Source organism: Taudactylus pleione, unplaced genomic scaffold (assembly GCF_031769625.1).
Source record: "Taudactylus pleione unplaced genomic scaffold, aTauple2 ptg000061l, whole genome shotgun sequence".
NCBI lineage: Eukaryota > Metazoa > Chordata > Amphibia > Anura > Myobatrachidae > Taudactylus > Taudactylus pleione.
Window position 1 is genome coordinate 12,909,895 of NW_028284463.1, and position 24,481 is coordinate 12,934,375.

Below are 24,481 nucleotides of genomic sequence, written 5' to 3' on the forward strand. Positions count from 1 at the left end.
ACCCTTTTTACGGAAGCCATAGAGGACAAACAAAGCGTCCGACTTCCTAAACAAAGAAGTGCGGTCAACATAGGTCCTTAAGGCCCGCACAACATCCAAAGAGGCCTCACCCACGGAAAGACCCGGTGAGTTAAAGGCTGGAACAACTATTTCCTCGTTAACATGAAACTGGGAAACAACTTTGGGAAGAAACTCGGGCCGAGTGCGGAGCACTGCCCTGTTCCCATGAAAAACCAAGAAAGGGGGTCTACAAGAAAGAGCCCCTAACTCAGAAACACGTCTGGCCGAAGCAATGGCCAGAAGGAAAACAGTCTTAGCTGTTAGCCATTTAAGATCCACTGAGCCCAGTGGTTCAAACGGCGGTCCTTGGAGAGCCCTCAGGACCACAGCCAAATCCCAAGGCGCCACAGGTGGAACAAAGGGCGGCTGAATGCGGAGAACACCCTGCATAAAGGTGCGCACATCCGGGATTGTAGCAATCCTACGGTGAAACCAGACAGATAGGGCCGAAACCTGTACCTTCAAAGAAGCAAGGCGAAGCCCATGATCTAGTCCCGCTTGCAGGAAGGCGAGAATCCGAGACAGACGAAACTCCCGCGGTGCATAACCTCTCGGTCGACACCACTGGAAGAACGTATGCCACACGCGATGGTATATCCTCGCGGAAGACGGTTTCCGAGCTCATAACATGGTACGCACCACAGAACTGGAAAACCCCCGGGACCTCAGCATGGCCGTCTCAACAGCCACGCCGTCAAAGACAGCCGAGTCAGGTCCGGGTGAAGGCAAGGACCCTGAGACAGAAGGTCCGGTCGTAGCGGTAACCGCAGAGGACTGTCCACGGACAGACCCTGAAGGTCTGAGAACCAGTGCCGTCTGGGCCACGCGGGAGCTATCAACAGGAGCGTCCCTCCTTCCTGTTTGAATTTCCGGATTACCCGTGGAAGAAGGGAGACCGGAGGGAACAGGTATGCGAACCGGAACGTCCACCGGACGGACAGAGCATCCACCAGAGACGCCCCTTCGTCTCTTGTGCGAGACCCGTACACCGGCAACTTGTTGTTGTGCCGGGACGCCATGAGGTCGATTTCTGGAAGACCCCACCTGTCCACCAGTAGTTGAAAAACGTCCGGGTGCAGGGACCATTCCCCCGGATGAACGTCTTGGCGACTTAGAAAGTCCGCCTCCCAATTGAGCACTCCCGGGATGAAGACCGCTGATATGGCCGGAAGATTGCACTCCGCCCAAACCAGGATCCGAGAGACCTCTACGAGAGCCGCCCGACTGCGAGTTCCTCCTTGCCTGTTTATGTAGGCCACGGTGGTAGCGTTGTCCGACTGGACCTGCACCGGGCGACCCTGGAGAAACCGCTGTGCCTACTGGAGAGCATTGAAGACCGCACGGAGTTCCAAGATATTTATTGGAAGCTCCGCTTCTGTCGGCGTCCACCTGCCCTGGAACAAGTGTGGACCCGAAACTGCTCCCCAGCCCCGAAGACTGGCGTCCGTTGTCAACAGGACCCAATTTGGAACCCAGAACGGACGTCCCTTGTTGAGGTGGATCGTCTGTAACCACCACGCAAGGGACAGGCGAACCTCCGGGGTGAGCACAATCGTCTGGGACTTCAGAGACTGAGGCAGCCCGTTCCACTTGGACAGGATCAGGTGCTGCAGAGGTCTGGAGTGAAACTGGGCGTATTCCACCATGTCGAACACCGACACCATGGAGCCCAGTAACCTCATCGCCGAGTGTAAGGACACCCGGCGGCTGTGCAGGCAACTGCGCACCCTTGACTGTAAAGCAGAGATCTTGTCCTCCGTCACGAAGATCCTTTGCTGTCCCGAGTCCAATAAGGCTCCAAGATGCAGAATCCTCCGAGACAGGATTAGAGTGGACTTCTGCCAGTTGATTAGCCAGCCGTGCCGTTGCAGCAGTGCAATGGTCAGGTCCAAGTGGCGTAACAGGAGCTCTGGAGATCCTGCCACCAATAACAGGTCATCCAAATACGGCAACATGCGGACTCCCTGCAGCCGCAGAGAAGCCGCCATGACCGCCATCACCTTGGTGAAAACACGTGGTGCTGTTGCCAGGCCAAAAGGTAACGCCCGAAACTGGAAGTGGTCGCTGCGGATTGCAAACATGAGGAACTGTTGATGGCGCAAAAGAATAGGGACATGCAGGTAAGCGTCCTGTATGTCCAATGACACCATGTAGTCCCCAGGTTCCAGCGCCAGAATGATGGACCGTAGGGTCTCCATCCGAAACTTCGGGACCCGCAAAGACCTGTTGAGCGCTTTGAGGTTGAGAATCGGACGATATGACCCATTGGGTTTCTGTACCAAAAATAGATTTGAATAGAAACCCTGGCCCCTCTGGGAGAATGGAACAGGCACTATAACTCCAGCCTGGAGCATAGTGTGCAATACCTTCCGCAGCTCCGTAGCCTTGTTCCGGTCTGATGGTAGACCTGTGGTGAAGAAGCAAGCCGGGGGTCTGTGCCGGAAGGAGAGGGCATATCCGTGGGAAACCACCTCCAGAACCCAAGTGTCTGTCGTAGTGGTCGACCAACACTGGGCGAACTGTAGCAGGCGGCCTCCCACCCTGGGATCCCCCAAAGGGAGGCCCGGACCGTCAGGCCGCAGGCTTGTCATCTGGCTTGGGGGCCGGACGTCTGGTCCTCCATGCCTGCTTCCGGGGCTTGACCGATTTCTTAGGGCCAGCCTGTCGAGGAAACGACTGTGGTTTGGGCCTGCCCTGGGCCCTAGATGACCGAAAGGACGATGGTCCAGAACCAGAAGGAGCAGCGGCCGACGGGAGACAAGCAGATTTGGCTGCCGCCAGCGTGGCCACAATCTTATCCAGATCCGGACCGAGGAGAACTTCTCCGGTAAACGGCAACGCTTCCAGACCTTTCTTGGAATCTGCGTCCGCCTTCCAGGATCGCAGCCACAAGGTGCGACGAGCAGCTACCGCTGCTGAAGAAATTCTAGACACCAGAGTACTAATGTCTAGAGCCGCCTAGTTGATGTAGGTGGCCGAATCACGGAGATTGCCAATCAACTCTGCCTGTTCGGCCGGACAATCGGATTCAAAAGAAGCCTCTAATGAATCTGCCCAGCGCTCCATCGCTCTGGCAACCCAACAAATGGCCATAGCCGGCCGTGCTGCCCCCCCTGCAAGGGAATAAGCGGACTTCAGGCAGATTTCTACCTTGCGGTCCGTAGCATCCTTAAGGGAGGACATGGATGGCATCGGCAATGTGGCACTACGGAAAAGACGGGTCACGTGAGAATCCACCTGTGGAGGGGATTCCCACTTAGCAAAATAATTATCCGCGAACGGATAAGCCACCGCCAGGCGTCTCTGCGGCTGGTATCGCTTGCCAGGCTGTTTCCACGCCTCCTCTAAATGGTCCACCAACTGACCCGAAAGAGGAAAGACTGTGGCATCGCCCTTCACATCTTTGAAAAAGGCATACTTAGATTTAGCCGCTGGGGGAACTTCGTCCTCAATCACCAAGGCTGTGCGGACCGCCCGAATAAGTCCAGGAATATATACTTTGGACTTAGCATCAGCGTCCTTAGTATGGAGAGGTTCCTGATCGTAAGGATCCAGAATCTCCCCATCATCAGACGTCCCTTCGTCATCCTCATAAGGAGCGGACAGAGACGCCACCGGCCTTTTATGAGGCCGCATCACAGACTCCCCTTGCAACACATCCGACAAGTGCTGTACAGAACTCGTCAGGGAGTTAACCCACGCTGGCTCCTGAGAACCCGGGAGCGGGGAAATAGGGAGACTGTGGGGTACCACCAATTGTCGTGGGAACCCCTGCATGGGTGACGACACCACAGACTGCTGGGACAAACCCATCGGAGTAAACGCGGGCTGCGGAGCTAACTGGCCCACTAAAGCTGTTAACGCCTGAGCGAAACAAGCCCAGGGCAGCTCCTGTACCGGTGCTGTAACCGTAATAGGCCGCGCCATGGACAAACACTGCCGGCAAAGGCCCTCCGCTCTACCCTCCCCCTCCGCTAACGGTACTTTGCACGTGGTACACTGTAGCCGGAGGGGAAAATCACTTTCAGACATGATGGCACCACGTATGTGACCTCTCTCACCAATTAAGTATTAAATAGGCGAGAGACCACCCTGCAGCACCGCACCGCAAGGGCTTTAGCAGAAAGAACAGGGACAGTAATAAAGCTGACAGTTTAGAGAAGAAAAGTTATAGGCAGCGCTAGCACAGTCACATACAATGCAGAGAAATAACAATTCCTGCACTAACAGCGCTGATCACTCAACTACACAGACACAGGGCCTGGTAGGACACAGCGCTGCATACACAGACCTGAGCCACAGCGGAGGAGAGGTATGCGGGGGGACCCAGACCACGATGCTTCCGTCCAGCGCTTCCAGCAGCGTTCACCATGCGTTCTGGAGAAGATGGCCGCCGAGGAGCAGAGAGGAGGCTGGCCTGGGGGAGGAGCGCTGCCACAGGACCAGTCGGCAGCATGCAGAGAGGGCTGTGTGCAGCGGGGGAGGCGCCGGCTGTGAGACAGGGAAGGCGCGCTCCCCTGGCATGCATTTAACCCCTGGGACGCCGCAGCGCTACCGCTCTGCTGCGGTCCGCTGTCCCAGGGGGTAGTGGAAAGCGCAGGTTGGTCGCCTGGCTCCACGCTGCAGCCAGTCCCCAGGGAGCCCCCTGCCTGGGGACTTAGGACCATGTGACCAGCGGGGACCCACCGCGGGACCCCGCTGCTTACCTTTGTCCCCCTTGGATCCGGCCATGGTCCGGAACATCTGGGGTCACCGCTAGCTGTGACCCCAGATGCTCACCAGCATCCCCGGATCGGTACCGGCGTTCTGGTACCGGCGGGGGTGTAGGGAAGACAGCATGGACGTCAGGACATGCTGTGCTTCTAGCCCCCACTCCGACAGGTGCATCCGACGCCGGCCGGGCACCAAACTAAACTGAGGTGCCTTGGCTCGGGGGCGGGGTATGGGAGGGGGACCCTAGTGCATCCTGGGAGGCTGAAAAGCTTGACTCTATGGTGCCCAGCGACTGACGTCACACCTATACCCCAAGGTATCCTGTGGATACCCTATGGACCCTGAAGTAGAAATATCAAATTTTCACCTAATTTTTCATAATTTAAGTGTCAGCCCTATTCATCAATCATGACTGGATGGGGGGGGGGGGGGTCAGCGGCTGCAGTGGTCCTTAAGACTGGAGGGGGGGGTCTGCGGCTGCTGCTCTCCCCTTGACTGGAGGGGAGGTCCGTGGCTGCTGTGCTCCCTGACTGGTGAGGGAGGCGGGGAAGCCGCGGCTGCACTGCCGCAGGCAATGTTGATTATTGGAGACCCGGTGGGGGTGGGGATCCGCGGCTGCAGTGCTCACCATTCCTGCACTCCCAGCTGGGCAGAGCCGGTAAAGGGGCTGAGGGATACAGACCCCCTTGGAGAGAGATGAAGTGGATGGAGATAAAGTACCAACCAACCAGCTCCTAACTGTCATTTTTCAAACACAGCCTGTAAAGTGACAGTTAGGAACTGATTGGTCTGCACTTTATCTCCATCCACTTTATCTCTCTTTCCGAGGCTTAGTACATAGACCCCTGCGTTTGTTAAGAGCACTGAAGATTTCTTTCCCGATGTACCTCTTACGCAGGAAGAGTATGAATCCAACCGCTCCGCATATCACCAGCAGCACGAGCAGCACCAGAAGGGAGACCTGCCACGCCTTGAAGGCTCCTGACAGAAAAAAAAGACAACACCGGTGACTCAAACAAACAAGTGTAACAATGGAATCGGTTACTAACAGGTAAAAGTGAAGCTAGCGGCATATTCAAGCTTATGTGTACACCAACATTTTGTCTTATTTAGGTCTTAAATCAACCATGAGTGTGAGGAACGATGGGGGCAGCCTTTATTATGTGTGTCACTATTTTCCATTTGAATATTTTTTATCAATTTGATAGAACAACCTCTAGCAATGTGCTTCCCCCCTATAACGTCACCAAAGCCACAGATCCAGACTGAAAAATCTGTCGAAAAATCTGTCAGTAGCTGAGAACACATTCTGGGCCCTCAGTGTACAAAGCTTCTCATACAGAGGGAGATATAGGGCCTGATTCAGACCCGCTCGCGAGCCACAGCGCTCGCAAGCGGGTCGATGGTCCCTCACTGCGCATGCGCGAGACCCGGCCAGAGACAGGCACTCCGTCCCTACGGGTCTCGCACCAAAAGGGGGCGGCTGTCGATTTTGATTGACAGCGCGCCCCGTTTTAAAGGCGGGAAGGGGGGGTGGCTACACAAACGGAGGTGTTCCCGAAGGAACGCCTGCCATTTGTGGGAGGCACCACTGACATCACCAGTGATGTCAGTGGTGAGCTTCCGGCTCTATTTAGAGCCGGAAGCTCACTGGGGCTTGTGGGAACGAAACCCTACCACAAGGGTCTCGTCGCAAGCCCCGATGGTCGCGACCATCACCTGGCCGCTCACAATAGGTGTGGGTTGTCACCCACAGCTTAGCGAGTGGCCAGGAGGCCAGCCGCATAAGAAAAAAAAAAAAGCCCAGATTCAGAGTGAGCGCTCTGAAAGAGCGTCCGGCTCTGTATCAGGACCATAGATCAAACCTTTGAGAGAGAAAGTGGAGAAGCTGCAAATAGGAACCAATCAGATCCTAGCTAACATTTATCTGGCACTGTCTATAAAATGACAGTTAGAAGCTGGTTGGTTGCTCTGGGCAACTTCCCCACTCTAGCTCTTTCGAAGGTTTGAACAAGGAGTTGGTCCTTACGTACAGTATATGCAACTAGAAATACCCCAAAAGATCTGGATGGACAAGGAGCCCCCTTCATATCCAGTCTAAGACAGATGTTGCCGGCAAACACCAAACACACTTTAGATTTTCACCGTCAAAGAAATGGTCTCTCGAAGCATTTTAAATGGACCTTTATATTGCAAAAAGCATAGGCGCAAGAAATAAGGGAACGGGAAACACAGCTGCCATATTTGATGTTTGCATTTGGTGGGGGTCCCAAAGGCTTCTGCGGATGTAGCAATTTTAAGTTGCTGCGCGGGCTGCGGCTGAGAGGGATTTTGAGTCATTGAGATAAGTCCGTTGATTCAGTGTTTAAATCTTACAAAACACTGGCAAAATGAGGCACAGGTGCCAGTCCTGGTGGGTATGGCAGAACAGGAACCACTAGTTCCTATAGGGGACAAACTTTCTCTGGAACAAAGAGAACAAACCCGAGAGATAGTAAGTATGAATTCTATGTATTATCCTCATGTAGCATTGAAAGTGGCATTTATATTTATATCTGTGCAGTAGAGTGTGCCCGTTGTCTACTGCGCATGTGCAAAACACCGGGGAAATGGCGGGGGCGGGCATTTTCCTGGTGATTTCCTACTGTGTATGTGCAAAACGCTGGGAAAATGGCCACGGCGGCCATTTTCTGCATTGCTGAGGCACCCGGTGAGGTAAATATTACAGTATATGGGTGCAGGGTGTGCACCAATTATAAATACACCCCTGCATCCAGTGAAGTATGTGGCTGCCACGCATTTGGATTATGCTTCGGGTCAATGCTAAATAAGACCACAGATCAGCAAATTAGAGGCTGTAAAGCGCTGGCCTAGAAGAAAAGCCAGTGCTGTACTATTTTGGAGGGCTTATTGGCAGGGCCGTAACTAGGGTAGTGCGACCTGTGGCATAGGGCACCGCAGGGCAGGGGGCGCTGTTCGGGCCTGTCACTTTTCCTGTTTATTATCATTTTCACTTGTAGCTCCCTCTTCTTTTATCCCCAGCATCTCCCGGCCTCCCCTATCTCTTCCCTATGAAGCCATGGCCCTTTTTCAGGTGCACTATCTTGTCCCTAGTTAAAAAATTGGGATGGGGGGGCGCCAATGCTCTCTCTGGCACAGGGCACCAAAAAGTCTAGCTACGGCTCTGCTTATCGGATACTATAAAAAATAAATAGGTCACTACTAGAGCAGTACCTTGAAATTCTTCAGGAAAAATAGTGTCATTTGGTCTACATTAGCACATGCCATTTACAGACCTCTGCCTTTGCTCCTTCCATGTTCTGCCAGCATCTGACGTTAATTGTAGATTCTCTATTCAAACAGAGGCATCCAGGGAGGGTTTGAGGCCAGCGTTTTTGCAAGAGGGTGGAAAATCGGGCCCTACATTTGATCCTAAAGTATCTATATATTAATGCCAACTCACAATCTGAGGTTGTATTTACGCTTGTATCACTATTTACCATGCTGGGGCTCCATTTGGTGTGCCATCGAAAGAGCCTGCTCGTCTGCAAGGGTTTTCTCCTTGGCACTGGCAACCGAGCATAGCCTGCAAAGGCTTACAGTAAAATGTCCAGCACAGCTTCTCGTCGCTTGAAAAATTGCGATAAGCGAGTGTCCCAATGGAGGACTATTGGGGCGGCGGTAAGCGGTGCTAAATCGGTGATCACTGGCGATAGGTCTGATTTCTCCAGTGTTATATTGTGAGAAAAGGCCCTTTTTATGGTGAAAACGTAGAATGATCTTTTCTCAAATTAATAAGTAGAGCCCTTCATTTTCTTCCCAGTGAACAGAGGCAGGCTACAGTGATAAAGGAACGTTTTGGTTAGAAAGCGGGCTATTTGGTACAACGCATACTTGCCGACAATCAGTTCCCTCCTTCCGGGAGGGAGCTGATTGTCAGCTAACAGTGGGGGGTGTGCCCTGCCATGATGTCACTTCTGGGGGCGGAGCCGGGGGTGGAGCTGCATGATCGCGTCATTGTAGCCCCGCCCCCTCTTCACAATGCCATTATGTTTCGCATTGTGAAGCAGGGGGCGGGGCCACGATGACGCGATTCAACGCGAATCGCGTCACCGGCCCCCTGCTGCAGGGGTTTTTAGTTTATTCTTGGGGGTGGTCGGGAGGGCTGCCGGCTGCCGGGAGGCTTGCCTGCCTTCCCGGGGGGCCGGGAGCGGCACCCGAAAATCGGGAGGCTCCCAGCCAAATCGGGAGGGTAGGCAAGCCTGGTACAACGTCCTCAGCACTCGAGCTCACGTTTGGTCACAGACTATGGCCCGTATTCAATTTGAGGCGAAAAACAGTTTTCGCATTTTTTTGGCGGAAACTTTTCACCGATGACGTCATTTCACCAGGCGGAAAAGTATCACCGTATTCAATTTCCGCCTAGGCGGAAAGTCAATGCAATGTAATAGGTGAAAAAGTTTTGCCTATGACTAGCAGGCGGAAAAAAAGTGCCAAATTGGGGTTTTGGTATTGCAACGTTGCGGGAATCCCCGTGCAGCCTTCAGGCAGTCCCCCAAAGGTAAACTGTGTCAAAAAATAAAAAAAACACACTTACGAACACCCCAAAAAAATCACTTTAAATATGGGGGCGGAAAAATGTTGGGGGACAAAGTTAAAAACTAGCGAACTTGCCTCTGGGGGGGCCCCCCCAAGTATGCCCCAGGTGTTTTTTGAATTGCAGGGACTTGCGGCAGGTGGATTTTTCACGTTTTTTTCAACTTAACTTTAGCAACTTTAAAATATGCTGAACCCCATTTTCAAGTACCCCAAATTTGCTGGGATAAGTTATTTTCTGCAAAAAAACCTCCTGAATACTATTCTGCACCACTTATACAAAAACGCTATTGAGCAGCTATTGAGCCCGTTTAAAAACACCAAATACCTTCAGCAAGCCAAATCGGGGGGTATCATAGCGAACCCCCATGTCAGAGCATCTTTTGGGGGGTGTCAGGCTGATTTCCCCAAATCTGACAGTACTTTCCGCTTGTTTAAGTTTTTCGCCGGGTCCCGTTTTCGCCTACTTTCAAATTGAATACGGCGATACGCAGGCATGCGCGCAATACTTTTCCGCCCGCAAAACAGGCGAAGTAGGCAAAAAAGTATCGTGGGTCCGCTCAAATTGAATACGGCTCCATGCTCCATATAAACAGACAACGATACATGTAAACACAGCACATCTGTCATTAGAGGAATGATAACTACAGACAGTTCAACCCTAATTGCATTGGAGGCCATCGGAAATAGATTACCTTTGTGAGACACAGTACTCCCTACTGTCAGGTGCATGAAACGTAGTAATGGGTAAGTAAATAAGCTCTGACATACTATAAAAGTTGATAGTTTCTTACAATGTTTTTACGTCACAGCTGTGTGCAAGATTTTGGAGTTAAGCACCCAATGACTGTAGCGCAAATCTAGGTTGGCTGCGCTACAAATGGCAGTTTCCCATTGACCAGGGTGCGGGGAGGGGGCGAGCTTGTGATATCATCTATCGCTTGTGGCTTTGCTCTTCTCTGGGCCGTCTTATTAATAGCCAAGTATCGGATGTCCCCCCTTAGGTACGATACTGTAACGATGGTGAAAGTGAAAAGACAGAGGTCAGGGACTTCAGCCAAGTAAAAGACTGCCTTCCATATTAAAGGTCAAGCATATAAAAGACCCAGAGATTATCCTGTTGCCGTGCACAGCTAAGGATCATGGGAGTTTTACCCTGAGAACTCCTGCAGAGCCTCACGTTGCATAACACAGCGGTGGAAATATGAACAGAGAGGGAAGCTGAACACATGTCTGTCACTCTCGTACAGTTGCCATGTTTTGACTTCTCTTCCCCATGTGTGTGCACAGGCTGATTCTCTTATCTAATCGTTCAGTATAATGCCCTGCCAAAATCTCCAGGTAAGAAGTTCCCAGGCAATGGCTGTATCACAGATGTTAGGTTGTAATAGGAATCTTGCCTGTCTGCAAACTACATAATGCAAAAAAATATATGATAATGTGCATGATATCTCAGAGGTCATAAATGGCATAGCAGTTTTTAGGACAATATTTCTTGGCTTAAGTAAATTTCAATGTACCAGTAATCCTGCACTAAGGGGCATATGTATCAAAGCTTGATGTGAGATAAAATTGTGAGATATATATCACCAACCAATCAGCTTCTAACTTAACATTTTGCAGGCTGTGTTTAAGAAATGATAGTTTGGAGCTGATTGGTTGGTGATATATATTTCTCAATTTTATCTCACATCAAGCTTTGATACATATGCCCCTTAATACGCTGTCAGGGCCCCCGTGCAACAGATAAAACCTCAGAAGTGACTAATGATTATACACGGTACAGGTTTACCAATTGCCACACTCATAATTCATGTAGTTTTATTCAGATATTGTGTAAACCCCTTAGTCACAGGCAAAAGTAAGTATGAAGGCCCATCTATCCAAGTTATACAATGGACCATACAGAACCACAGAATTAATCTTACAGCAACATCTATATCTCTGTAACCGCAACAAAAAGAGGCCACACCCCCTACATTACTAAGGACTAGGGATGGCCAATCAGCTATTCCGTATCGATATTCCGAATAGATAGAAAATCGGTTTGTGTGAATCGGAAGATATACATATCGTCACATGAAATCATGATATTTCTGAGTGTCGATATATATCGTGCTGAACGTGCGCAATAGCAATATCCACTAGCACTAGGCCTGAGGTGGGTAAGAACAAGTAGCTGGCAGGCACTTCAAGATGTCGCTTTAGAATAATAATCCGTTCGATAGATCACCCAGCATATATCGGATGGAGTATCACATCGAATATCGGAAAATATCGACGTTGCAGAGACAAGAGAGAATCAATGCCTATCGCTATCGAGGCACGAAAAAATATTCCATTAACTCCTTTGAAAACTTCTGCAATGCAACGTCATAGGTACGCCTATCTTTTGGGGGTAATAATTCCTGATTAAGCCATGATCATGACAATCCCTTGCACGTGTTACCTTGTCTCTTCTCCGTCACAAAACACCCTGTGTAATGCCCCAGAGAGCTGTCCTGTAAGGGCATTTCATGGGTGAGCAGCTCTGCGTTCCATCTCTGTATAAGGTGCTGGTCGCTGTCAGTAGTCAGGACACTGCCAGAGAGGGTCATCTTCTCCTGCGTACACATGATATTCAGGTCTAATGAGAGGAAGATGGAGGTGGGATTCAGATTTTGGAATAATGGAGTAAAAAGGAACCACAAGGAATAAATGTCCCTTCACACAGGGTGCGATGTATTAAAATTTGAGGAGAGATAAAGTAGAAAAGTTGCCAAAAGCAACCAATCAGCTTCTGTTATTAGGTGATTGGTTGCTATGGGTTACTTATCCACTTTATCTCTCTCCAAGGTTTGATACATCTCTCCCACAATGTAAGTTTTAAGATCAGGACTGCCCTGTTTAATATGAAAACGCATGTCAGTAAAGACTAATCGATACCAGAGCAGTCACTACTTCCAATAACATACACAGGATGAGATTTATAAGCTGAACCCTACTCTCTGATACCCCAATCTGCTGCGCCAGACATCCTGAGGTGTCTACTTTAGACTGGGAGCACTGCTCATTCCCCCGAATGGGTTCATTCACTGTGCCCTGGGGCGTATTCAGTGGGCAAAAAAAGTCTCGTTTTATAGATATAATCCTTTAAAAATGACCCAATAATCGATGCAATATTGCCTAGAGCAGGGGTATTCAACATGCGGCCCTCCAGCTACTGTGGAACTTCACATCCCATTATCCCCTGCTACAGATTTAGCATGACGCAATTAGAAAACTTTGACAGGGAATGCTGGGATTTGAAGTTCCACAGCAGCTGAAGGGTCAAATGATGAATACCCCTGGTCTCGAGTATGAAACTGAGTAGGGATGGCCATCGGTGGGCAGCCCATCGATAGTCACCATCAATGGTTCCATTGGTGATTAGCGTCAATGGCACAGAACCTTTTATCTATTTTTTGCACCCCTCAGCCGGGTCATGGGCCAATCAGCACAGGTGTGGAGGCTTGGCAGGCCACGGGCAGGGGCTAAGCCTTGTGACGTCAAGAACCAGACGAAAAAAACATTAGTTTCCAGTCTAACATGATGGCAGAGAACCATTGGTTTGGGCAAAACCGTCAGCCAAAGGTAGTTAACAATCGATGGTTTTTAACTATCAATGGACGATGGCCGTCCCTAACCCCGAGCCCTTTTCATTATAAAGACTATAGCAGCCTTAATCAAGTAAAGGCAGCCATTTTGTGTGTGTATGTCTCAGTGATGTCACTAGTTTCTAGAGAAGTTGATAGGCTGCATCCAAAAAATGGCTTCCTCTAATGTGTATACGCAATGGATAAGTTCTAATTATGGATAGTGGGTAAGGGCAGTTAATGCTAGATAAGCTAGTTGCAGTGCATGTGAAACCTGGTTAAAGGGGATGTGAAGTGACCTTGTATGTATGATGGCGGTGTAAAACATGAGCAGTGTTTTTCCATGGACTGGCTGAGGCTGGTTTTCAACTTATCCAGTACGTTCTGATTCATTATCTCCCATCCAGGGCAATCTGCAAGAGAAACATGCTGTCAGTTACACTGCAAGTATGCACAGCTATGTGCACCAGTGCTCGTTACATACTAATTGTTGTGCAATATATAACAGAGTCCCCAATTACCCATTGTGGGGCCTTTCACACAAAGATCAAGCCGTATTGAGGTCACGGTGGAGGGACAAATGTTTTCGGTGCCTGGGCTGGGGTGCTGGACGGGCAGCAGTTGGGTGACGGATCCCTCGGGGGCAGTGCAGCGACTCACCGACACCAACCTTCAGTAGGATAAAAGATGTAATAATATAATATAAAAATTCCAAATAGCCGCCATTCAGTATCTGTCTGCTAAGATAATATATTAAAAATATATATATATTTAATCTCACACAAAAGTGCCGCAAGTATGTTAATATTTAATAATAGTGCATTTGTAACAGAGCGTGATTTATCTGAGCTGCAGCTAGAGGGCGCTGCTCTATAATGTTACTGTAGGAGGAGCACAGTATGTACAACAACCAGCTGGAAACAGAGAAACCAAGTGGGAGACATATCTCCCAGGAGACCTCTTTCCTGGGATATATTATTGAATAAACAAGCCTGCTACTTACATCCATCAATTCATTACATCCAGGTTATTTCAGTCATTAAATCATTGTAAAATTGGGGATCAGATAAATAAAGTAAATCTTGTGATGTGTCATGTTGATAACAAAAGCATGGGGAAATCATAATGGTATTGTATTGTCATATTGTTCTTCTGTTTTGTTAATATATTATTATTATTGTCATTAATAATAATGATAATAATATTATTATGCATTATTTATATGGTGCCACAAGGGGTCCGCACCTCCTTAAATAATTCATAAAAAGAATTACTGCAAACTAAATAAGAAAAAAGTGCAATAGACTTACAGTACAAGACATTGCAGTACATAGGACACAAGCTATATGAGTCTATGACCATTGCTGCATGTACAGTCATAAGGGATGTTGTCAGGAAGCCGACGGTCTAAATGCCGACCGCCGGCTTCCCGACTGTCTAATCCTGGCAAGGTACTAATGACAGGCGTCGAAAACCCGACGCCTGTCATTAGACCTACGCCGGGAGCCCGACGCCCGGCATACCGAATGAAGGGATGGTTAGGTTTTAGGGCTCCTGGGGAGACTTGGGGTTAGGCAGCCCCCTGGGAGGTTTAGGCTAGGGGAAGGGGTGGTTAGGGTTAGGCACCCCCGCCCAGGAGACTTAGGTTTAGGCTGCGGGGAAGGGGTGGGGGGTTAGGTTTAGGCACATTGGGGGGGGGGGGCAGAGTTAGGCACTTGGGGGGAGGTTAGGCACCCCTAAGAGAGGTTTAGGGTGGAAAATAGGGTTAGTGATACTTACCTTATTAGCGATCGGGATCTTCACCCCTGCCGGGCTTCCGCTGTCGGGATTTGAACCATCGGCCATGCGGCCGGCGGTAATACCTACTGCACCCATGGTATAAGTGAGAGAGGGAAAAGCACATGAGGGAAGAGGGACTTGATCTTGAGAGCTTACAGTCTATAGAGGGCATGGTCAGACAGACAGGGTGTGTGTAAAGATATATATATATATATCTCGATATCTATCTTATGAAGCAATGTGTTTAGTCAAGTGATCTGAAGGTGGATAGGCACGTTAGTACGGTATGCAGTCAGGAAGCCGACGGTCGGAATGCCGACTGCTGGCTTCCCGACTGTCTAATCTCAGCAGGGGTCTAATGATAGGTGTCGAAATCCCGACACCTATCCGAGGGTAAGCTGGGCGGCGGGCACGGACAGCCTTGGGGGGGGAGGGTTAGGTTAGGGGCTCTCAGGGGGACTTAGGGTTAGGCACGGGAAAGGGGGGGGGGTTCGGGTTAGGCACCCCCTGGGAGACTTAGGTTTCGGCTGCGGGGACGGAGGGGTTAGGTTTAGACACTTAGGGGGGGTTAGGCGCTAAGGGGGGAGGTTAGGGTTAGGCACCCCTAGGGGAGGGTTAGGGGGGGACAGAGTTAGTTTTACTTACCTAAATCCCCTGTCGGGATCCTCACTGCTGCCGGTCTTCCAGCATCGTGATTTGAACCATGCGGCCGGCGGTCATACATACTGATTCCCGATAGTACATGTGTGGTCTGATACTCACGTCTGCTCTCCGTACAAAGTGACAGTGTGCGTTCTCAGATCCCTTAGAACGTCTGTGCTTGCGCTCCTTTCCCACGTATAAAGAAATACGTCCAAAAGATCGCTCTGAGTCAGGGAGGATCCCAGCGGGAAATACTCGGGACGCCCTCTGTACAGTGCCAAGGCCTCTGTGGTGAGATTGTAGGGGCGGAACTGCAGGGGGAGCTTCTGGTCTGTGGGCGGAAAGCAATGGACAGATCAGAAGTGTTTTGCAGCTACAATTTGAGATTTCAAATTCAGATGACAAATCAAGAACATTTGCTACTGAGAGCCGGACAGAGGGCCTGATTCAGACCCGCTCGCGAGCGCTGAGCGCTCGCAAGCGGGTCGATGTTGGCCCAGTGCGCATGGTCCGTCGTGCGCATGCGCGAAACCCAGATAGCGACGGCCAAGCCGTCGCTATGGGTCTCGTACCAAAGGGGTTATGCTGTCGATGGTGAGTGACAGCACGCCCCCTTTGGTGGGCGTGCCGGGGGCGTGGCTGCCCAGACGGAGGCATTCCCATGGGAACGCCTACCATCTGGGGCCGGCCCCACTGACATCACAAGTGATGTCAGTGGGAGTGCCTTCGGCTCTGATAGAGCCGAAAGCACTCCAGGGCTTGCGGCAACGAGACCCTACCACAAGGTCGCAAGCCCGATGGTCACGATAGTCTTGACCATCGCGACTATCTTTTTGGCCGCTCGCTATAGCTGTGGGTGGTCACCCATAGCTATGCCAGATTCTTTTCTGTATCGTAAATTCTCTTCAGTAAAAAGTATAAAGTGTATTAAAAGATAATTATGCTCAAAATCTTTTTTTGATTGCACTGAATGGAATCAGTTTGCAGATATACTTTTTGCTATAGTGACCTATATTTTAGCATTGTGATTGAAATGCTCTTAGGGCCTGATTCAGCATTTGATCACAACTGCAACCGCGAACACAGATTGGCCGATGGTGCGTACTGCGCATACGTATGCACCGCAATGCGTGTGCGCAGCCACAGCATTGCGATCGCACTGCGATTACACATTCACATAGAAAGCCGTCGCAGAGTGAGTGATGGGAGGTCAGCGTTTGGAGGTGGTGACGGGGGGGGGGGGGTGGTTGGAGAAACGCAGGCGTGCCTGTACGTTTGAACGCTGTTACATTGGCGTGCATAAATTAGCCACTGCGACGGCATACGCAGCTTGTGTACTCACTGTGGGCGACGAGACTTACAATTTCCGAGACAGGTCAGAGCTGCTGTAATTCTGCGGCCCGTTGTTACTCAATGCTACCGTTGTGTACGCAGGACTGCGAGGTATTACGGATGTGAAAAAGCGGTAATAGAGCGTCTCTATGCTGGCTAAGCGGTTGCAAACATTAGAATATTTTCGCAGCTGAATTGCATATGTTTACGCAGCCACGATCGCAATAGCGAATCGTGCTGAATCAGGCTCTTAGGGGTATATTTACTAAAGTGCGGGTTTTTAGAAGTGGAGATGTTGCCCATAGCAACCAATCAGATTCTACTTATCATTTATCCAGCACCTTCTAGAAGATAATAGCTAGAATCTGATTGGTTGCCATGCGGGGGGGGGGGGCCCAGGCGCACACGCAGGGGGGGTTTCCGAGTACCTAGAAACCCCCCCCGCCCGCCGATCCATTGCCGTGCACCTTAATAAGGGACCCGGCGGAAAATTTGTACACTAACGCCAGTCGCGCAAGCTAATCATGGCTCGCGGACCGGCATCCAATCAGGAGCGGCCACGTGGCCTCTTCTAATTGGCTGTTGGTCGACACGGCCGGCAACCAATCAATAGCGGCCACATGGCCGCTCCTAATTGGCTGTCGGTCAGCGCGGCCGGCGCACTATTCTAATATGCTACCGGGGATCCTGAAGGGAAGGGTGCACACCACTGCGGCGAAGCGAGTCCTGAGAGAGCGGGGCTATGTGCAGAAATGCCGGTGAGGTGGCTGTATGTACTGTGTGTATGCCGATTATGCCGATGAAGGGGCTGTGTGTACTGTGTAAGCAAATGGTGTAGGGGCTGTATTACACAACCCCTTCACCATCTGCATACACAGTATACACAGCCCCTCACTATCTGATCTGCATACACACAGCACCTTACATCTGCTCTGCATATACACTGTACACACAGCCTTTTCATCATCTGCATACACAGAACACACAGCCCCTCACTATCTGATCTGCATACACACAGAGCAGATGTAAGGTGCTGTGTGTATGCAGATCATTTAGTGAGGGGCTGTGTGCACTGTGTAGGCAGATGGTGAGGGTCTGTGTGTACAAATAGTGAGGGTCTGTGTACAAATGTTGATGGGCTTTGTGTATAGGTAAGGGGAACAGAGTGCTGTGGCGATTGCTGAGGGGAGGGGTGGCGTGAGGTGAGTGGTGAGGGGAGAAGTGAGTGCTGCAGTGAGGTGAGGAGAGGTGAGTGGTCATGTGAGGAGAGGGTGTGCTGCTGTGAGGAGAAGGTAGGTGTGAGGAGAGGTGAGTGCTGTGGTGAGGGGAGGTGCCACCGTGAGTGCTGTGTGGAGGGGAGGTGTGAGGAGAGGTGAGTGCTGTGTGGAGGGGAGGTGTGAGGAGAGGTGAGTGCTGTGTGGAGGGGAGGTGTGAGGAGAGGTGAGTGCTGTGTGGAGGGGAGGTGTGAGGAGAGGTGAGTGCTGTGGTGAGGGGAGGTGTGAGGAGAGGTGAGTGCTGTGGTGAGGGGAGGTGTGAGGAGAGGTGAGTGCTGTGGTGAGGGGAGGTGTGAGGAGAGGTGAGTGCTGTGTGGAGGGGAGGTGTGAGGAGAGGTGAGTGCTGTGGGGAGGGGAGGTGTGAGGAGAAGTGAGTGCTGTGGGGAGGGGAGGTGTGAGGAGAGGTGAGTGCTGTGGTGAGGGGAGGTGTGAGGAGAGGTGAGTGCTATGGGTAGGGGAGGTGTGAGGAGAAGTGAGTGCTGTGTGGAGGGGAGGTGTGAGGAGAGGTGAGTGCTATGGGGAGGGGAGGTGTGAGGAGAAGTGAGTGCTGTGGGGAGGTGATGTGTGAGGAGAGGTGAGTACTATGGGGAGGGGAGGTGTGAGGAGAAGTGAGTGCTGTGGGGAGGGGAGGTGTGAGGAGAAGTGAGTGCTGTGGGGAGGGGAGGTGTGAGAAGTGAGTGCTGTGTGGAGGGGAGGTGTGAGGAGAAGTGAGTGCTGTGTGGAGGGGAGGTGTGAGGAGAGGTGAGTGCTGTGGTGAGGGGAGGTGGGGAGGTGTGAGGAGAGGTGAGTGCTATGGGGAGGGGAGGTGTGAGAAGAGGTGAGTGCTATGGGGAGGGTAGGTGTGAGCATGAGGAGAGGTGTGTGATGCAGTGAGGAAAGGTGTGCTGCTGCAAAGGGAGAGGAGCAGAGAGGGAGGAAAGAAGACTTCCAGAAGAAAAGAAGAAGGAAGAGCTGGTCAAGAATAGGAGGCGCCGCTGGCCTGGACAGACCAGCAGCAAGAAGATGAGGATCAAGAAGCTGAGGAACGGAGAGGCTGCAGTGGTGGAAAGGAAAAGACCTAAACGAATCTCCCCACTGCAGCCTCTCCCAGCGCCATGGTAGGCGGCTTCGCCCACTTTCACTTATTTAATCCTCCCTAGACCACCGGGGTTGTTGGACACTAGGCCCGTGGTGGGCATATCCTGAGTGCATATAATAAGCTCTAAGCATAGCTCAGTCTCATACAATCAGATACAGGCAGCGCTCTCCTCGGGTACTCAGTAATCCAAGCTTATTAATCCATTTCTGTGCCACTTTTCAGATGCATTTATTACATATTTTGTCAAGGCATCTGAAAGGTTGCACAGTAATGAATTAACAAGCTTGGATTATTGAGGAGGAGGAGGAGGAGGAGGAGGAGGAGTGCTGCCCGTATGTGTTTAGATTTTTGCCATTGGTTTTGTAACCAAGTACTGGAAACTCCCTTTCAAAATCCTGCGTTTGCCACTGGGGCCTAACTCTAAGTCCCCCTGGGAGACCCTAAATTTAACCCTCCCCCCACGGCTATCCGTTCCCTCCTGACGCCCGGCTTACCTACGATCGATATGCGGGGTGTCGGGATTTCGGCATGGGGCTTATGATAGGCGGTGGTATTTAGACGTCTATCATTAGTCCCATGCCGGGATTTAATTTTCGGGCTCCTGGCTACATACCCTCACTCTTTATACTGCCCTCCTAAGGCCAAAACTAGTGGTGGTGTTATAAAACACAGAGACATCACATAACTGATTTATTGTACTTACTATTGCGGGGAGTATACGTCTGGTAGTAAGTGAGGGTGTTACAATAAAAGCAATGTCATTGTTGCTAATGAAAAAATGTGTACACTTAATTATATATAGTTATTCACAATATACATGTGACATATGATGTTCAGGGTTGCTAAATTCACTCTTGCTACACAAGATGGCAATTGTTGACTGTCGCCCCCTTGTTACTGCGGGTCACTGGATGCTCAACGAGGTAGAGGGTGCAGCAATGGACGCGGTGGGCGGAGGGCGGACCGGAGCAGAGGAATACCCCGTTCCTATTTCTCAATCACTGCACTACAGTCTTTGAAGGAAGGAGTGCTGGAGACTGAGGGGGAGGGGCATGTCGCCCATAGCACCCAATCAGCTTATAGCTATCTTCTAGTACATGCCATAAAATGATAGCGTGAATCTGATTGGTTGCTATGCCAACTTCTCCAGCTGTCCCCATAAGGTTTGATACATCTCCCCCTGTTTTAATTATTGCAGACCAGTCAGTGACGGCGGGAAGATGGGGAAATTCGTGCTGGGGCTCAGCAGAGGCAGTGAGTACCTACCTCGACTCCGCTGAGCCTCGGATGTGATGCCTCTGGGTTCTCGTCTCGCCTCATTTTAGGACAGGCACTTATGATAGCCCTCCTTAGCTTATACTGTAAGAATGCTAATCGCTTGTTGAGTATGTGAGTTGAGCCAAGGGTCAGCATTTCACACGGTACATCCCAACCGAGGCTGTCTCTGCAACTGGAATCATCTCCTGGCTGGTGACCAAATCTCAGCTAAGTATAGGACACCCGCAGGGCATTAAGAATAGGTGAACCTAATACCTGATACCGTGACCTTGTTAAATCTCTCCACACTTACATACATACACGCGGGAGGGATTACATGAAGTACAGTAACAGTCACTGATCTATAGAACGACAACTAAACACAAAAAATTTTCAAAAATTTTCAGATATGGCATGTAGCTTTTTCAATCCGGACTTTCCAATGTGGGTATGTTCAGATTAAAGTGTAATGGAGTACCTCCTTCCTTTTTATCACAAGCAAGAGGGAAAACAAAATAGATAATTATATATATATAGCCCCACCCACCGGATCCCGCAGTCCTTTTATCCACTTCACACACATCCCAAACCAATCACACTCATGTAGAACCTGTGTGTAGTGCTCCTCATGTCATCTTAGCTACAGTACAAGAGCAACTTACCACCGGTGCCATTGACGCTGATCAGGTATAAGCCATTAGAACCAATTATGCCTTTCAATCCGAAGCGATCGTATACCTTCCCATCTCTATTATACATGACCAAGGTGTGGTCCCAGATTTGGCCTCCGGGTGGTCCTTTTAACTCGACGTAGACATATGGCACAGAGCCCTGCATTACGCCCACCTCACTGATCATCAGCATGGCGGGCAAGGCGGATGTCACAGAATGGGAAGAGGTTCTGGGATGGCCAGGGGTCACAGGTGAAGGTGAGGATAGGGGCCCAGCCTCACAGTCATTCTCTGTAAGAGGGGTAGTCTTAGTGATCTGAAAACATAAAACGGAAATATTTCTACAGTACTGTGTGGGCCGTACAGAGTATTGTTAAAATGCAGCTTAATGAAATCAGGTATCTTGTACAGGGCAAATAATAACAGCATGGCTGAAACATGCAATGCGCGTGTTCCCAAAAAAAAAAGGGAAGAAGGAACAGTAAATTGACGTAAATTGGTGATTTACTTTTATTTTTAGCTGTTTTTCCTGACTGACTGATTTACTGACTCATCAACGCCCAGCCCAAACCCCTGGACCTAGAAACATGAAAATTGGGGAGTATATTTCTAAATTTTCTACCATGATGTAGGTACCAACAAAGGGCCGTATTCATTTAGCCGCGAAAAGTCCAGTCCTTTTCGCCTGCCAGAATTTCCGCCTACATCGCGTGTGTTAGGAGAAAACATTTTCCGTGACCGCGGCCGCTTTTCGCCCTATTCAATTCCAAAGGACGCGAAAACGTGTCCCGGTGAAACTCAAACAGGCGAAAAGTGCTGTCAGATTTGGGGAAATCAGCCTGACACCCCCCAAAAGATACACTAACATTGGGGATCACTATGGATACCCCCGAATATCCCTGCTGAAGGTATTTGGGGTGCTGAAATGCTCTCAATAGCTGCTATTTAGCATCTTTGCACAAGTGGTGAAGAATAGCATTTAGCAGTTTTTTTACAAAATAAGTAGTTCCAGTAATTTTGGAGTACATGAAAATGCGTGCTAGCATGGTTAAAAGTCGCTAAAGTGAGGTTTTAAAAAATGCACCTTCAGCAATCACCTGCAAACTTAAAAACACCTGGGGCATACTTGGGGACCCCCCTGGAGTCTATTTCGCTAGTTTTTAAGTTTGTCCCCCAACTTTGGACTTTTTCGCCCCCAAAATGAAAGTACTTTTTTGGGGTGATCTAAACTATTTTTTACACTTTTTTTGATGCAGTATACCTTTGGGGGACTGTCCCAAGGCTGCAGGGGTGTTCCCGCAACTTTGTACCCCTAACCCCCAACTCTGTACTTTTCTTGCATTCAGAGGCGAATCTTTTGCGCTGGTTACAAGGCGCAGACTTTTCGCACCGGCGAAAAGTCTTTGGAATTGAATACGGGGATAAGTTCTCGCCTGGCGAAATGACGCCACCGGCGAAAACTTAACGACTTATCGCGGCTAATTGATAACGGCCCAAAGAAGGGATTTTTCCAAATTCGACTCCTAAGGGGGTGAAAAGAGCTAACATTTTTCCACCCCCTGTGCAATGTCCTGACTGACTCATCGTGGCTGCAGCACAGTTCAATATTCAAACACCAACTGACACCCCAAGTGCTGCCAAACATCACTGGCAGTTGGTGTGGCTCCCTTATTTCAATAGTAAGGGAAGTTAATGTGTTACTACAGAGGGGAGGATGGGGAATGTGTTACTATAGAGGTGAGGGAATGGAATGTGTTACTACACAGGTATGGGGGGGTGTTACTACACAGGAGTGGGAGGGTAATGTCAAATGTGTTACTATGGGGTGAGGGAAGGGAATGTGTTACAACATGAGTTAGGGAGGATAATGTGTTACAGGAGTAAGCGGGGGTAATGTGTTAGTACAGCGGTGAGGGAGGGGAATGTGTTCCTAAAGGGGTGAGTGGGGGTAATGTGCGACTACAAAGGTGAGGGAGGGGAATGTGTTACTCCAGAGGTGAGGGAGGGGGATACGTTAATACAGGTATGATTGTTAGTAATGTTACTAAAGGTGTGAGGGAGGGTTGTATTTTTACACAGGTGAGGGTGGGGAAATGTCGAATGTGTTACAACTCGGACGAGGGAGGGTAATGTGTTACTACAGAGGTGAGAGGGAATAATGTGTTACTACAGAGGTGAGGGAGTGGAATGTGTTAGTACACAGGTGAGGGAGGGTAATGTCTTACTATAGCAGTGATGCATTACTATAGAGGTGAAGGATTAATGAGTTACTGGAGTGGCGAGATGATTATGGAAACATTAGAACCGAGTACATCAGCTAGTACTTTATAAACTTCCTAGAATATTGAAGGAAATGGAAAAATCAGACTTTTAGAAAGAAGTTTTAAAACCTAGGAGGAGATTTATCAAAGCTTAGAGAGGGATAAAGTGCCAAAAGTACTGGGACACAGTTCACTTTGATCATATGGTAGCTATCTATTCTAACAGCTCTATACCAGGTCATTTATCTGGTACATGGGTAAGTTTAAAGTGCATTGTACATAACCATAGGCCACCTACTGTAACATGTCATGCCAACTTACCTGGAAAGTGGAGTGGTCCAATGGCGCCAACCCATGGCAGCGACTTAAAGACTCATCCTCCTCAATAAATTTTTCATTTTCATGTACAGCACTCTGTCCTGGGGCTAAGACATTCAAGAGCCCTGAAGCATCATCCCTTGCTTGTGACACATAGACCACAGCGTCCACCAGACCATCCCCTGTCACCTGCATGTTCGCAAAGTAAGGCTTCCCCGGGCGGTAATACAATGCCACTGCATCTGCCCCATTCTGAATGGTGTTAGCCCGCAGCGGAATGCTTGGCTTTGGGGTCATCTTTGTGCTGCCCACCAGGAAGAAGCCATTTTTGTCTGTGTAGAAGCCTGTGAGGCTGAGTGCATAGTAAGCCATATTGTTCCTCCCGTTGTAGAGGACCAGCCAGTAGCCATCCAGGCTGACGGAGCTGCTGCTCGTGTGGTAGAGCTCCACATATTCTGTGTCTTCAGCTAATCCTGGGTTATTCGGGTTCACTTCACTAATCAGCAGGACGGGAGTGTTATAAGACGGAGAGGAATCTGTAGTAAATGCTGCAGAAATGGGAGTGAGAGATTGTTAATAACACAAAATACAGGAACATACAGGGGGAGATGTATCAAGCCACGGACAGAGATAAGTTGAGTCGTTTCCCAAAGCATTCTCATCATATCCCGCCCAAAGCAACCAATCAGCTTCTCACTGTCATTTATCTAGCACAGTTATTTGAGCTGTAGTCCCATCCACCCTGCATTAGTGTGAACTCAGTGTGCATTCCCCGTCCGGGGCCCCCTCCTCTCTCCCCGGCAGCCGCCAGCGAACTGACAGCAGCAGTAGACTCCGGGCACTCGTCTGTGCCCGGAGTCTACTGCACATGACACCGGGAAAATGG

The 24,481-nt window shown here is 49.9% G+C and overlaps 1 protein-coding gene across 1 annotated transcript in view; it reads right to left on the bottom strand.

Annotated features, from left to right (window-relative positions):
- LOC148535068 (uncharacterized) overlaps positions 1 to 24,481 on the bottom strand; it is a 48,438-nt gene that overhangs the window by 5,237 nt on the left and 18,720 nt on the right. The window contains exons 7-13 of the mRNA XM_088464754.1: positions 23,599 to 24,143; positions 21,008 to 21,332; positions 15,525 to 15,735; positions 13,505 to 13,653; positions 13,283 to 13,396; positions 11,819 to 11,995; positions 5,661 to 5,754 (exon numbers count right to left, since the gene is read on the bottom strand). Coding sequence (XP_088320880.1) covers positions 5,661 to 5,754; positions 11,819 to 11,995; positions 13,283 to 13,396; positions 13,505 to 13,653; positions 15,525 to 15,735; positions 21,008 to 21,332; positions 23,599 to 24,143 — 1,615 coding nt within the window. The remainder of the gene's footprint in view (positions 1 to 5,660; positions 5,755 to 11,818; positions 11,996 to 13,282; positions 13,397 to 13,504; positions 13,654 to 15,524; positions 15,736 to 21,007; positions 21,333 to 23,598; positions 24,144 to 24,481) is intronic.